Source organism: Thalassophryne amazonica, chromosome 6 (assembly GCF_902500255.1).
Source record: "Thalassophryne amazonica chromosome 6, fThaAma1.1, whole genome shotgun sequence".
Classification (NCBI taxonomy): Eukaryota; Metazoa; Chordata; class Actinopteri; order Batrachoidiformes; family Batrachoididae; genus Thalassophryne; species Thalassophryne amazonica.
This window is the reverse complement of record NC_047108.1, coordinates 123,187,892-123,203,963: the sequence shown is the minus strand read 5'-3', so window position 1 is coordinate 123,203,963 and position 16,072 is coordinate 123,187,892. Positions and strand designations below refer to the sequence as shown.

Below are 16,072 nucleotides of genomic sequence, written 5' to 3'. Positions count from 1 at the left end.
TGCTGCCAAAGGTGCATCAACAAAGTATTGAGCAAAGGGTGTGAATACTTATGTACATGTGACTCCTTAAGTTTTTACTTTTAATAAATTTGCAACAATTTCAAAAACACTTCTTTTATGTTGTCATTATGGGGTGTTTTGAATAGAATTTAGAGGGGAAAAATGAATTTACTTCATTTTGGAATAAGGCTGTAACATAAAATGTGGAAAAAGTGAAACTCTGTGGATATTTTCCGGATGCACTGTACATGGCATCATCAAATGACTTTGTAGTCACGAGATGTGGCTAGATGTGGTAGTTGGTTGTTGTAGGTTTTTACAATACACAAGCCAAAGCAGTTGGGGCAATTGCAATACTGAAAATATGTCAGTCTAGTATTTTGACTGGTTTTGTGTCCAATTTGGCGGTACTTGAATACCTTTTGGCCTGGAAACTATTATCTGTATCTGGCAACACGGGCCAGTTGTGCTCATCCAATAAAGAGCTTATAAAACGCAGACTTGACCGGTCATGGTGCTTATTCACCGATTCCATAGCGTGAATCACGAGTCTACAACCGCCCCTTAGATGGGATGCTGGTCTGACACAGGTTCCTTTTCTAGCTAAATCCAGTACTTATTTACAGCCGAGTGGACTGAGACAACGCAGATGAAGTGTCTTGTCCAAAGGCACAGAGCAGGTAGTGTGACCTATGTAGTCTCAACGTGTAGTCCTCAGTCTTACAGGTTCACATTGAAAACATGGAGGGCAGGTGACCTCTAAGCAGAGTTGGTGACCTCTGGTCTTCCTTCATTGTGGCTCAGTCATTCACTCTCTGCTCGTCTTTGTTGTCCAGGTCAGGGTTACTCGAGAAGGATATTCCACTGATATTCATTCACCCTCTGAAGACTGGACTGTTCAGGATTCGCCTGCATGGCGCTGTGGGTAAATTCGGCATGGTGATTCCCCTGGTTGATGGCATGGTGGTCAGCCGCAGGGCACTAGGTAATGGACTGCGTAACTCAGTATTTTTACAGAGTATGGTATTTTCCTTTGTCAGATGGAGTGGGTGGTGGATCAGCAATAAATTTGCAAACAAAATTTTCACAGTAATTTTTATGGTTGGCATTGACCTTGTAAATGAAATCAATATTAACTGTGTTTAACTGGTTATTTGAAGCATTTCTTAATGATAATTTAGACAGGTATTATTTTTGCTGCTTGCTTTTCCACTTACAGCCTGCAGATGGCAGTAGTAAACAAAAATGACTTCACTTAAAAAAAAAGAAAATTGATTGTAGCCACCTGGTTTATGTGTGTGTATAGTTTTTCATCAGGCAGTATCAGTAGAAAGCAGTTTCATCCATATTTTTTCTACAAACACGTAATAATTGTCACATTTGAGGTTTGTTTGAACTGATCAGCAGTTTGCGTCTTCTTCTAGGGTTTCTTGTGCGTCAGACGGTCATCAACGTGTGTCGGCGGAAGCGTCTGGAATGCGATTTGTACAACCCGCCTCACGTAAGGCGGAAGCAGAAAATAACTGACATTGTGCAGCGTTACCGCAACAAGCAGCCGGAACCCGAGTTCTACACTTCGCTCTTCCACGAGGTGGGGGAGGGGAAGCCTCATCTCTAACCCCGCTGACCTGTCCTAACACTGGCTCACAAGCGCACACGACAACACACTCATGCACCATATACAGCTGTGCTTGCAGAGACACACACACACACACTCTCACAGAATCTTTATATTTATACTGTATTATTTTGTTATTTATATGAATACATATATCAACACTGTTTGCCTTTGACTCTGAGAGCAAAGTGTCAAAAATCCACACGAGGTGGGAAAAAGCTCCATTTTTGACATCTCAGCTGCTCATCCGAGACGTGAATGGCTGAGTTCCAGCAGTGACTGTTGATCCTGGTTTAGGTTCATGCTTTGTGGCAAAAAAGAGTTTCTGCTCGTCTTTAACTGCAATACAATAGTTACACTGTTGGCCTTTCTAGAACTGTACAATGTTTGTCCTTGAAATCCTGTGATACAAGTGGACTTCACTTTAGTTTGGTTAAAAAAAATAAAATAAAATCATATCCAGAAAGGAGGGGTGGGGGGTGGGGGACTCTAGATTTGCAGACTCTGTTGTTTTAACCCGTGGAACAGATTTGTGGCTGAATTGTTGCCAAGGATACAAGCATGCTTGCTTCATGAAGTATAATTTGTAATATACATTCCTGCTACTTCAAGACAGCAAAGACGTGATTAATGGCGTAAACACATGGATTTTACAACCGACCGTCAACCAGAAATGTGCTGAAGTCTTCCGAGTGCAAACGTACATTTTGGCTGTCTGAGCAACCGACAAATGCTGCTGTGTGTAGGTTTTTTTTTATTATTTTATTTTTAAGTTTTCATCATATTTATAGTCCTCCTGTTGTAGTATTGTACTGGGGTGTCACTGCTGACATCCCACAGGTCTCTGCACCACTTCTGAGCTTGTCCCATCTCACAAACTGCCACTGCTGAGTACATGCACGCACGCCACCACAGCTGTGCTCGTTCAGCCAGTCACGTTATTGACACTACAAAGAGATATGAAAAATGAATGACACTTTAAACATTGGAGAAACTATAGCGGCATATTAGGCGCATTGTAGGTTAAAAAGATGGGGGGGGGGTGTAATATTTTGAGAAAAATTTCTTCTTCTGAAAATATATTGTCTGAGATCAGTCATACATTTTTGAGTAAAAGTTTTGTTGTTTTTTTGTTTTTTGTTTTTTTTTTGGGGGGGGGGGGGTCAAGGATTTTTTTTTCCTTGCAAATTTATGACTTTATAAACTCAAGAAAATAAGTTGGGTTTTTTTTTTTTTTTTTTTTTTTTTTGCATCAACGTATGAGTTTTTTCCTTGCATGTTTGACTGTAATCTCAGAATTATTTTTTTTTCTTGCAAATTTCAATTTTTTCTTTTTAAGTCTACAATGGCTGTAATACATCGTTGTAAGACTCACACCGTAATATAGTTGTGAAATGTTTGTTCTTTTGTATAGACATAAAAATCCCAGACTTTTTTTTTTTTTACTGAGGATGGGCGATATTTATTGTTTTTAAGGTTTATTTGACACAGATACTTTATGTGCACATCTCAGCCACAAAAACTACAAATTGTTACGAGAGCCAGATGAAGGCCAAAATCCACGGCGTAGCTAAAAACAGTATTTACAATTTACATGTTGGCTCAATGAAGCCACTTTTTTTTTTCTTTTTCTTTTTTATATCAACCCAGAATGAGAATATGAAAAATGCAGGTCTGCATTTCCAAGTGATCACGTGACTTTTTTTGATTTTTGCTGTGCTTTGATTTAGTTTCAGGCCTTTTCACTGTCTGCCTGTAACAATGTGAATTTAATTGTCACAGAGATGGAACAGGACGAACACTTCTAGTTTCTTTGTTATATCAGAAAGTCTTAATGCACTGAGCACATTTTATTTTTGTTTTCTATTCCCTTTGGTTACCTGACACGTCTTTTGTACTTTTGTGCATTTTTGAAAGTAAAACCCTGCTGAAGGAAGAGTTTTATCTTGTGAAATATGAATGAAGAGGCGGCATTGAGTTTTTAACCTATTACAGCTAAACGTGTGACTCACTTTTTAACGATTGTGCTGTGTTGCACGTGCCTTTTTTTTTCTTTGAAGGAAAACTGCATTAAATATGCTTCAAAGAAAGGACATACAATCAGTCATGCATTGTAGCTTATGTTAATCCTTTGAGGCGTGGTCCATATTTAAGCTTTTGCTGTGTACAGGAGTGGAGGATGATCTGTAAATATATGATCGTTTCAGGCATATACACAATTTGTCTGTTGCATTCCTCGTCTGCGATGGCAAAGAAAGTTCTGTATGTATGCAATTTTTCTGTGGGAGGATCACAATGAGTACTGAATGTATCATGCATCAATTAAAACTATTATTGATCTTTTAATTTCTCCCAGTTGGAATATGTGTGCCTTTATTTACAGGTGATTTTTGTAGGAAAAGGTTTCGGTTCATTTCCACGGATGCTTCTGTAGCTCCAGTTTGAGACTGAAGTTTTTGTGAGGCCTTGTTTAATGAATTATTACACGTCAAACAGAATGACAAGTGCCTGCTGGCATTATTCAATTTCAATTCAATTTTATTTATATAGCGCCAAATCACAACAAACAGTTGCCCCAAGGCGCTTTATATTGTAAGGCAAGGCCATACAATAATTACGGAAAAACCCCAACGGTCAAAACGACCCCCTGTGAGCAAGCACTTGGGAACAGTGGGAAGGAAAAACTCCCTTTTAACAGGACGAAACCTCCAGCAGAACCTGGCTCAGGGAGGGGCAGTCTTCTGCTGGGACTGGTTGGGGCTGAGGGAGAAAACCAGGAAAAAGACATGCTGTGGAGGGGAGCAGAGATCAATCACTAATGATTAAATGCAGAGTGGTGCATACAGAGCAAAAAGAGAAAGAAACACTCAGTGCATCATGGGAACCCCCCAGCAGTCTAAATCTATAGCAGCATAACTAAGGGATGGCTCAGGGTCACCTGATCCAGCCCTAACTATAAGCTTTAGCAAAAAGGAAAGTTTTAAGCCTAATCTTAAAAGTAGAGAGGGTGTCTGTCTCCCTGATCTGAATTGGGAGCTGGTTCCACAGGAGAGGAGCCTGAAAGCTGAAGGCTCTGCCTCCCATTCTACTCTTACAAACCCTAGGAACTACAAGTAAGCCTGCAGTCTGAGAGCGAAGCGCTCTATTGGGGTGATATGGTACTATGAGGTCCCTAAGATAAGATGGGACCTGATTATTCAAAACCTTATAAGTAAGAAGAAGAATTTTAAATTCTATTCTAGAATTAACAGGAAGCCAATGAAGAGAGGCCAATATGGGTGAGATATGCTCTCTCCTTCTAGTCCCCGTTAGCACTCTAGCTGCAGCATTTTGAATTAACTGAAGGCTTTTCAGGGAACTTTTAGGACAACCTGATAATAATGAATTACAATAGTCCAGCCTAGAGGAAATAAATGCATGAATTAGTTTTTCAGCATCACTCTGAGACAAGACCTTTCTGATTTTAGAGATATTGCGCAAATGCAAAAAAGCAGTCCTAGTCGCCTAATGGCGACTTCTGCTCCTATTGGCAACATGTTGCAGGGAACATGTTCTTCTGTGCATATGACAATAAAATTTCTTTGAATCCTTGAATCCATATTTGTTTAATATGCACATTGAATGACATATCCTGATCAAAAATGACTGCAAGATTTCTCACAGTATTATAGAGGTCAGGGTAATGCCATCCAGAGTAAGGATCTGGTTAGACACCATGTTTCTAAGATTTGTGGGGCCAAGTACAATAACTTCAGTTTTATCTGAGTTTAAAAGCAGGAAATTAGAGGTCATCCATGTCTTTATGTCTGTAAGACAATCCTGCAGTTTAGCTAATTGGTGTGTCCTCTGGCTTCAGGGATAGATAAAGCTGGGTATCATCTGCGTAACAATGAAAATTTAAGCAATGCCGTCTAATAATACTGCCTAAGGGAAGCATGTATAAAGTGAATAAAATTGGTCCTAGCACAGAACCTTGTGGAACTCCATAATTAACCTTAGTCTGTGAAGGAGATTCCCCATTTACATGAACAAATTGTAATCTATTAGATAAATATGATTCAAACCACCGCAGCGCAGTGCCTTTAATACCTATGGCATGCTCTAATCTCTGTAATAAAATTTTATGGTCAACAGTATCAAAAGCAGCACTGAGGTCTAACAGAACAAGCACAGAGATGAGTCCACTGTCTGAGGCCATATGAAGATCATTTGTAACCTTCACTTATGCTGTTTCTGTACTATGATGAATTCTAAAACCTGACTGAAACTCTTCAAATAGACCAAGATAGCTGGGTCAAGTGATGGCTTTTTAAGTAATGGTTTAATTACTTCCACCTTAAAAGCCTGTGGTACATAGCCAACTAATAAAGATAGATTGATCATATTTAAGATCGAAGCATTAATTAATGGTAGCTTAATTAGCTTAATTTAATTAACATTAAACGTTGGCGAGTGTGGTGGGAGTGAAACAAACCAGATATGAGCCGATAAAACTGCAAACAGCTTTCAGGTAAACTGTCTGAAGGTGTGTGTGTGTGTGTACATGCCCTCAAGCTCTCACATTCCTCTACTCGATGCCGTATCTACCCTTTACTTCCTTTACCAGCATGCTTTAATCAACACTTTTTCATCCTTAGGTACATTCTCTTCCTCATCTACAAACCAAAATCAGAAAAAATGGGGATGATATGGAAAAAAGCAAATTCCAACAAAAAAAAACAGCAATTCTGACATGACTTTAACATCACTGCAAACCACAATATTTCATGTTTAGTCGGGTTAGCTTTATTTGTTAATATACAGTAGTGTTCAGAATAATAGTAGTGCTATGTGACTAAAAAGATTAATCCAGGTTTTGAGTATATTTCTTATTGTTACATGGGAAACAAGGTACCAGTAGATTCTCACAAATCCAACAAGACCAAGCATTCATGATATGCACACTCTTAAGGCTATGAAATTGGGCTATTAGTAAAAAAAAGTAGAAAAGGGGGTGTTCACAATAATAGTGTGGCATTCAGTCAGAGTTCATCAGTTTTGTGGAACAAACAGGTGTGAATCAGGTGTCCCCTATTTAAGGATGAAGCCAGCACCTGTTGAACATGCTTTTCTCTTTGAAAGCCTGAGGAAAATGGGACGTTCAAGACATTGTTCAGAAGAACAGCGTAGTTTGATTAAAAAGTTGATTGGAGAGGGGAAAACTTATACAGAGTTCCAAAAATTATAGGCTGTTCATCTACAATGATCTCCAAAGCTTTAAAATGGACCAAAAAAAAAAAAAAAACGCGTGGAAGAAAACAACCATCAAAATGGATAGAAGAAACACCAGAATGGCAAAGGCTCACCCATTGATCAGCTCCAGGATGATCAAAGACAGTCTGGAGTTACCTGTAAGTGCTGTGACAGAAGACGCCTGTGCGAAGCTAATTTATTTGCAAGAATCCCCCGCAAAGTCCCTCTGTTAAATAAAAGACGTGCAGAAGAGGTTACAATTTGCCAAAGAACACATCAACTGGCCTAAAGAGAAATGGAGGAATATTTTGTGGACCAATGAGAGTAAATTTGTTCTTTTTGGGTCCAAGGGCTGCAGACAGTTTGTGAGACGACCCCCAAACTCTGAATTCAAGCCACAGTTCACAGTGAAGACAGTGAAGCATGGTGGTGCAAGCATCATGATATGGGCATGTTTCTCCTACTATGGTGTTGGGCCTATATATCGCATACCAGGTATCATGGATCAGTTTGGATATGTCAAAATACTTGAAGAGGTCATGTTGCCTTATGCTGAAGAGGACATGCCCTTGAAATGGGTGTTTCAACAAGACAATGACCCCAAGCACACTAGTAAACCAGCAAAATCTTGGTTCCAAACCAACAAAATGAATGCCTCGCAGATGTGAAAAAATCATGAAAAACTGTGGTTATACAACTAAATACTAGTTTAGTGATTCACAGGATTTGTTATGTGTCGACGCGGGTTGAGGAGCGGACCTGCGTCAGACGGAACCCAGCGCTACAAATAACCAGAAAAGCGGTTCCAAAAACAATATATTTATTACACCCACTGTGCATAAAAGGTGTAAAAACAAAAACAGCGTCCCTCTGGTGGAGTGACTGTTGGCACGCTCTCCAGCGCCCGCAAGGATCAAAGCCCGGCGCTCCTGGACTCACTACCACCGCCAAACACCCCCCAGGTGGACACGACAAACCGACTCTCTGTGAAGCAAAGAAGAGGTGAGGTAAGTCAGCAGTTACAACAATATCTTTCAAAAGACACACGCTATCAGCAACACATTCAGGTCAGTATCTTTTTTAACTTTATGCAAATGAGCAGCTTCTCACAACAAGTGGAGGATCACTTATCCTGCACGCCACAGCAGTGAGAAGCAAACTGCACAATTCTCATCACAATTCCGGTATACTGCGTAACAAAACACCAAGTTACTATCAACAATTAGTCGAACACTTAATCACCTTTGATGTGTGCTGACAGCATGTGTCCTCACCCTTCCTTGCTTCACGGGCTCGATGTGTCAAACCCAGGCGCGGTCCTCAGCGTCTCACAAACGAACATCACAAGGTCGAGTTCCCGGCAGTTCTGCTTGAATCACACATGACTTAAATGCAGAACGCCATCCAATTATCTGCTTCAGCTGAAAGTCTTTAAGGTTGCATGTGAGCACCAGTCACAGGTGCTGCACATGATGTTGATGAGGGTGAGGACTCTTCAGCCAGCACCTTCTCCACAGAAGAATCAGTTTCCATGCCACCTGAAGAGCAAAGAAAAGAAAAGAACACCAAAACATCCAGCCACACCCCCCAACACACAACAGGATTGCTAAATAAGCAGTTTGAACATAATAGTTTTGAGTTTGTAGTGTCAACAGCAGATGCTACTATTATTGTGAACACCCCCTTTTCTACTTTTTTTTTACTAATAGCCCAATTTCATAGCCTTAAGAGTGTGCATATCATGAATGCTTGGTCTTGTTGGATTTGTGAAAATCTACTGAATCTACTGGTACCTTGTTTCCCATGTAACAATAAGAAATATACTCAAAACTTGGATTAATCTTTTTAGTCACATATACTACTATTATTCTGAACACTACTGTACGACCTTTCCTGCATTTAAGGTCTGCAACGCATCCTGAAAAAACTTAATGCTAAAGCATTTACACTTTATAATGTTGCTGTTTCTGCTCAGAACTTTTCTTAAAAAGATATTTCTGCATTGAAAATATCATTTTTATAGTATTTTTCCTGCAGACATGTCTTAAGGAGTACAACAGTGACCTGCCACACACTCACTCTGCTGGGGGCAGGTCAGTCCCGTATCTGTACCCTCTTCTACTGCACCCAGGCCATGTAATGTGAGCAGAAGGTGGCTTTGCTTTGTCTTGGGGGGGCACTTTTTGTTTTCAGAAAATAATTTGTTTGCCTGACATCAAGTGATCGAATGGCATAAGACATTTTATTCATTCATTCATTCACTTTCTGTACCTGTTTATTCCAATCAAGGGTCACAAATACAAACAGAAATAGTGAGGAAAATAAGTATTTGAACACCCTGCGATTTTGCAAGTTCTCCCACTTAGAAATCATGGAGGGGTCTGAAATTTTCATCTTAGGTGCATGTCCACTGTGAGAGACATAATCTAAAAAAAAAATCCGGAAATCACAATGTATGATTTTTAAAAATAATTTATTTGTATGTCACTGCTGCAAATAAGTATTTGAACACCTACCAACCAGCAAGAATTCTGGCTCACACAGACCTGTTAATTTTTCTTTAAGAAGCCCTCTTATTCTTCACTCTTTACCTGTATTAATTGCACCTGTTTGAACTTGTTACCTGTATAAAGACACCTGTTCACATACTCAATCTATCACACTCCAACCAGTCCACCATAGCCAAGACCAAAGAGCTGTCTAAGGACACCAGGGACAAAACTGTAGACCTGCACAAGGCTGGGATGGACTACAGGACAACAGGCAAGCAGCTTGGTATAAGACAAGAACTGTTATGATTATTTATTAGAAAGTGGAAGAAACACAAGATGACTGTCAATCTCCCTCGGTCTGGGATTCCATGCAAGGGTTCACTTTGTGGGGTAAGGATGATTCTGAGAAAGCTCAGAACTACACAAGAGGACCTGGTGAATGACCTGAAGAGAGCTGGGACCACAGTCACAAAGATTACATTAGTAACACATGATTCTGTCATGGTTTAAAATCCTGCAGGGCACCAAGGTCCCCCTGCTCAAGCCAGCACATGTCCAGGCCCGTTTGAAGTTCACCAGTGACCATCTGGATGATTCAGAGGCGGCATGGGAGAAGGTCATGTGGTCAGATGAGACCAGAATAGAGCTTTTTGGAATCAACTCCATTTACCATGTTTAGAGGATGAAACAACCCAAGAAAACAATCCCAACCGTGAAGCATGGGGACAGGACGGACTGCACCGTATTGAAGGGGAGGATGGATGGGGTCATGTATTGCGAGATTTTGGCAAACAACCTCTTCCCTCAGTAAGAGCATTGAAGATGGTCATGGCTGGGTCTTCCAGCATGACAATGACCCCAAACACACAGCCAGGGCAACTAAGGAGGGGGCTCCGTAAGAAGCATTCAAGGTCCTGGAGTGGCCTGGCCAGTCTCCAGACCTGAACTCAATAGAAAATCTTTGGAGGGAGCTGAAACTCCAAACCTGAAAGATTTGGAGAAGATCTGTATGGAGGAGTGGACCAAAATCCCTGCTGCAGTGTGTCCAAACCTGGTGAAAAACTACAGGAAACGTTTGACCTGTGTAATTGCAAAGAAAGGCTACTGTACCAAATATTAACATTGACTTTCACAGGTGTTGAAATACTTATTTGCAGCAGTAACATATGGCCAAGTGGTTAATGCGCTTGGTTTCAGTTCAGAAGGCTCCGGGTTCAAATCCCACCCCCGCCACATTTCTCCATGTAATGTGGAGTTGCGTCAGGAAGGGCATCCGGCGTAAAACCTGTGCCAATTCAACATGCAGATCCACCTTGGATTTGTTGTGTTGACCCCGAGTGCAAACAAGGGAGCAGCCGAAGGGACTTACTTACATTGTGATTTCCAGATTTTTTTTTAGATTATGTCTCTCTCAGTGGACATGCACCTAAGATGAAAATTTCAGACCCCTCCATGATTTATAAGTAGGAGAACTTGCAAAATCGCAGGGTGTTCAAATACTTATTTTCCTCACTGTATCAAGTCAGAATTGGTGCATTTGATAATATCAACATTTACAAATGATTAAAGATCCAAAGTAGCAAAACGATCCTCAGAATACAACATTTAACAGAGACTTAGACGAACACTGAACAAATTTCAACCACACCGCCTCCCAGCCAGGTGGAATTTGGTTGCACCGCCTCTCGATAGCTCTGTAGGTCATTGTGTATTACGCACGTGTAACCTTGGACCTCCTGACTTATTTATTTAATAAGTAAGTTCCTTCAGCTGCTCCTTTGTTTGCACTCGGAGTCGCAACATGGAGATCCACATGTTGATTTGGCGCAAGTTTTACTCCGGATGCCCTTCCTGAAGCAACTTCACGTTACATGGAGAAATATGTGGCAGGGGTGGAAATTCTGCAACTGCAAAGACGCACCTCTATCTGAATCCACTAGAGGGCAGTGTCCTCATATTTATTACCTGCTTCAGGATGGATCCTGGTGATCAAATATGTGTGTGTGTACCTTTTTTTATTTTATTTAAATGCATAGATAAGTGAGCAAATCAAGCATTCATGTGGTGTCTGTGTGAATCATTAAAATTTGAGTTAAACAAAACCACAGCTGTCTTGTCAGTCATCTTTTCTAATTTTTTTGTTACTGTGCTAATCTGAGCATTTTTCTCCAGCTTTCGCTTTTATGCAATTTATTATTTTTTTTCTAAAGAAAGCAGTGGCTGTTCCTATATACTTTATTCTCTTCAGATGCTTAACTGAAGATTAGCAAGCCTGACAGGAAATTTCTCCAACTTTTTTAATCAAAGTTTGGGGGGCAGGACTTTTATTTTATTGATTAAATACACCAATCTCAGTCTTGACCTTTGACCACACATCTCTAAAATTCTTCAGCCACCCATGTTTAACAGGTGCTGAAGTTTAGTTAACTGTTTCTTTTATTGCGTGTTTGCAAAAAAATGCAGCTGCAGTTGGTCATTTGACACGAAGGCAGAGTGCACAGCATGCCCAGTGTCCAGCAGGGGGCAGACACATCCACAGGATAGAACATAGGCAAAACAAAGTTGCTTTTCCATCGAAGTAGTTTATTAATTAGTTCTCCAGATGCCAAAAGCTTTGTCCACATTATGTGTTCTTTTAATTTGTTGAAGCACACGATGATGGCATTCATTGTTTTTGAGTTATTACATAAACAAGCGATGGATTCGCTCACCCACTATCTGTATTTTTGCTGTCCAATCCCTAAAATGTTGCCATTATTGGAATATTCTGAGGAAATGTCATGACAAAGAAGCATTTTGAAATGATTTGATTCAAATAAAGTAATGAAGATGAAGTGCATATTTTTGTTAATCCTGTTACAATTTAGCAAATGTTTTTGAAAACAAAACTGACCACTGAATGAAAGAATGAATGAAAAACTGTGTTTTTCAGTGTCAGAAAGGAGTTGGAAGATGTGTAAATTTAATGAGTCCTACTCTTTTAAATGATTAAAAAAAACGTGTTGTTAATCATTTTCATGTTCACAAATTATTCAAATAATCTGAAAACAAATACAAGAAAAAACAAAAGATTTATACTGAGGGAACTTACACTTCCTGATCCATCACATAACCATTCAGTATGTTTTGGGCATTTGTTTGAATTTATTTAATGATACACACATTTTCAGTTCATTGGGAAACTACTGCAAAGTTGGAAAAGAAACTTTGTTGCTCTGTATGTGCATGTGTAACACATTTTGCTCATAATTAATTTATTTGTGTGATTAAAGAAAGTGTACAGTAGTACATAAAACCACATATGTACGAATAGGAATAGAAATGTAAAAATTGTCAGAACTATAAAAATTTTCAGAAATATAAAAATTGTTTTACTTAATTTTAAATGAAGCATCTGATGAGAGAATCACATGACTTGGTAAAATATATGCATTGACCTGTTTGAAGAAAAAATAAGAAATAAAAAGCACACGTGATGTTGTTCATTCAGCTGCTCCTGTTTTTGTTTGGGGTCGTCACAGCGGATACAGCCTGATCTGCACTCGTATTTGGTACAAGTTTTATGCCGGATGTCCTTCCTGATGCAACTCCAGTGTAACCTGGAAAAACACACATAGCAGCTAAGTAAGATCTGACGGGATCAGGCTGACACAGAGCAGACCAGCTGTGAAAAGCACACATGATGTGTAAATAAAAATATATAGAAACTGTCCAGAATATAAAAATGGTCAAGAACTATAAAAATTGTTCTAATTAATTTTAAATTAAACATCTGGTGAGCAAATCACATGACTTAATGGATGGATGTTTGAAGAAAACTATACTTCCTGATAAACATGAACAATAGTGCATGAAAAACTATACTTCCTGATAAAAAGTCCACAATAGTGCATGAAAAGCACACATCATGCATAAACAGAAATATAAAATTTAAAAAAGATAGAAAAATTGTCCTAATTAATTTTAAATGAAACACCTGTTTGAACAAAACTATAACTTCCCCAATAAAAAGTGTACACTAGTACATAAAAAGCACACCTCATGCATAAATATAATTATAAAAATTGTCCAGAAATAAAAAAAAAAAAAAATCTGACTCAGACCACTTGCAGTTTAATTCAGTCACCAGAAGATGGCACTAAGGTGTTGGTCATCGCTTTACCACAGTGCCCATCTAGTTAATCTCGTCTCGCATCCTTCCATCCTTTTTCTAAACCCAGTTAAGGGACACGGGGGGTTTGGATCTTATGAAAAATAAATATTTGGAGTGGCAATAACAACAAAGTCTTTTAAGGGCTTTGTTTGCGGATATTACTCATGCAAACAAACTTTAGAATATAAATGACTTCATTAGCTCCCTTAATTAAGGTTTTAATGACCTTCAGGGTGCGTCGGGTTGTTTTTGCGCGTCAGACCCCCGTGTTTCCACGTGGATGAAGGCTTGTCCCTTTAATGTGCACGTTGCGAGGTCCTCCTCTGCGCTATTTGGTCCCGGCGGCTCGGTGCGCGCCGCTGTGCGCTCAGTCCGTGTGGCCCCTGTGGCACCGGGTCCCTCCTCCTCCTCCTTCTGCGCTGCTGATCTTCTGTTGCTCTCAGCTGGCGCTGGATCACTCAGGCTTACTGTTGCTATCCGCTACTTTTCACCAACTTTACTTCTCACGTCGTCGTGGTGCGTTATTGTGCATCACCGCTCGCCGGAGAGATTTAGTAAAAGTTGCGGCTGCAAAATGGACTAAAGGCATCAAGTCTGCACCGTGTGTGGGTTTTTTTTTATTTTATTTTATTTTCTGCACCCTTTCTGAGGGGTTGAAATCAGCAGCATGGAAGAGCAAGACGGGCACCTGGAGAACGTTATCCACGCCGCCAAGGACTCGGACCGACAGGAGCGGCTCAGGCTTTGTGTCCTAAATGAAATCTTGAACACCGAGAGGGATTATGTTGGGACATTACGCTTCCTCCAGTCGGTAAGATTTGACTTTTTTCAATTACGCTGCGGAGAGCGGCGCTGCTCCAGCAGCAACAAACCGCCGCACCAAACTCCTCTCAAAAATCTATCATTTTAAGATTTTGGCGAACATACGACCTTCTGACACGTCTATTGACATTTGATCAATTAATCAGGAAATACTCTTAAATTCGGCTTGTTTCCACTCTACCAGACGGAACAGATTGCGAAGAAATGCACTTTAATTTTCTTCGGGCTACAACTAGTAGTTGTTGAGCTGTGTTTATTATTTGTTTTAAACGTCATAAAGGGCGCAATGCGCAAACGAGTAAAGTACGTAGATGAAAGCATGCCCGCTTTATTCATATTTTTTTCCCTGTAACATCTACCGGAACCTGACAACATGACAGCAAGTGGCTGCAGCTCAGAATCATCTACATTATGCGTTTAATCTGAGGATTACTTCACCATGAATCGTTTATAGGGGAAGTTGAAAAATGTCTTAAAATAACCAAGAATGTTTATTAAAACAAAAGTAATAATAAATCTGGTAGAATAAAGAGTAATCTCCCCTTTAACTAATTTTCATTATCAATTATTTTTCAATTACCATTACAAAATAAATAGTTTCATGTCTATTTTCATGAAAAAGTGGAAATTTCCCATTACAGATGTCCTTTTTTTGTCCTAGCAACTAAATATGCTTAATGTCTGAATTTACAATAGTAAACAACAAACAGCCACCCCCACCAGCAAGTCCCTGCTGGATAAACTGGAACTAGTCAGTTTGTGTTTGAAAAATTATTTTTCATTCTATTTTCATAATTGTTTTTATACCTTGCACTTATTGATAATCGACTAGTCTTTTGATGAAAATATACCTCTATCTAACTATCTGTAGGTTTGGACCCACAAAGGTTCCCATCCAGACACATCGATTTCCGGCTCATATGCACAGTGTCAATCTAATTCTGTCAATCAGTTCTGGGACAATCACCCTATGTAACGCTTCTGGCAACTAGATGTGCAATAAGAGTTTTCAGTATTTGGTGGAGGTCTAGACCTGTTTCTGACCCACTGCATATGTCCAACAGCAATTGCCTAAAGAATGGCTTTTATAGGCTGGAGCTCTGGAACTCTTTAAGTCTTATTGGATTGACCAACTGTGTAGGCACAACAGGAAGTGCCAGAAGAATTGCCATTATGTCTTGAAGGTCTTGACTGCTTTTTGACTTCTTGACTATGTGCAGAATAAGAAGTGTTGGAAGAATAGCCAGCATGTGGTAGAGGCTTTGACCTTTTTTGGACCCATTATATATGTGCAACTGGCATAACCAGTATGTAATAGAGTTCTAATCCTGTTTTGGGCACAATAGGAGGTGCAGGAAGAATATCAGGTACGAGGGGCAATTGAGAAATTTTGAGGCTGGCCTAGAAAAGCTAATGTGTGGTCCTCCATCTTTTGCATTCTGAGAAACCAACGTTTCTCAACATTTAACTCAATTAATCAAAACTTGACACATTCTCAAGAAATGTTGGTTTCTCAGAATACAGAAATGGAGAATTACATCCTATTTTTCCTGGGTCAGGCTCAAAGCCTGTCAATCGTGAATCTCTTTAGTCAAGTCAGGGAGCATGTGCTGGTGCTACATTTCGCTGCATCCACATCATCATGGAACGTCCTTGGGTCTAGGATGGTAACCACCCAGGCAGACAACTGGTCAAGTGGAATAGAGACAATAGCTGTGCCTTCACTCTGTCCAGCACTCACAGTATCTGTGCATA

General features: G+C 39.8%; 2 protein-coding genes across 15 annotated transcripts in view; both read left to right on the top strand.

Annotated features, from left to right (window-relative positions):
* The window catches only part of ralgapb (Ral GTPase activating protein non-catalytic subunit beta), a 61,846-nt gene extending 60,015 nt beyond the window's left edge, over positions 1-1,831 (top strand). For all 8 annotated transcript variants that reach the window (XM_034173323.1, XM_034173322.1, XM_034173324.1 and 5 more), the window contains 2 exons: positions 837-985; positions 1,425-1,831. In XM_034173323.1, coding sequence (XP_034029214.1) covers positions 837-985; positions 1,425-1,618 — 343 coding nt within the window. In that variant the 3' untranslated portion in view covers positions 1,619-1,831. The remainder of the gene's footprint in view (positions 1-836; positions 986-1,424) is intronic.
* A 12,044-nt stretch (positions 1,832-13,875) lies between these two features.
* The window catches only part of prex1 (phosphatidylinositol-3,4,5-trisphosphate-dependent Rac exchange factor 1), a 275,267-nt gene continuing 273,070 nt past the window's right edge, over positions 13,876-16,072 (top strand). For 5 of the 7 annotated variants that reach the window (XM_034173315.1, XM_034173313.1, XM_034173316.1 and 2 more), the window contains exon 1: positions 13,877-14,306. In XM_034173315.1, the coding sequence (XP_034029206.1) occupies positions 14,163-14,306 (144 nt within the window). In that variant the 5' untranslated portion in view covers positions 13,877-14,162. Of the gene's footprint in view, positions 14,307-16,072 lie in introns of all 7 variants that reach the window. The other 2 variants (XM_034173311.1, XM_034173310.1) reach the window with 1 other exon arrangement.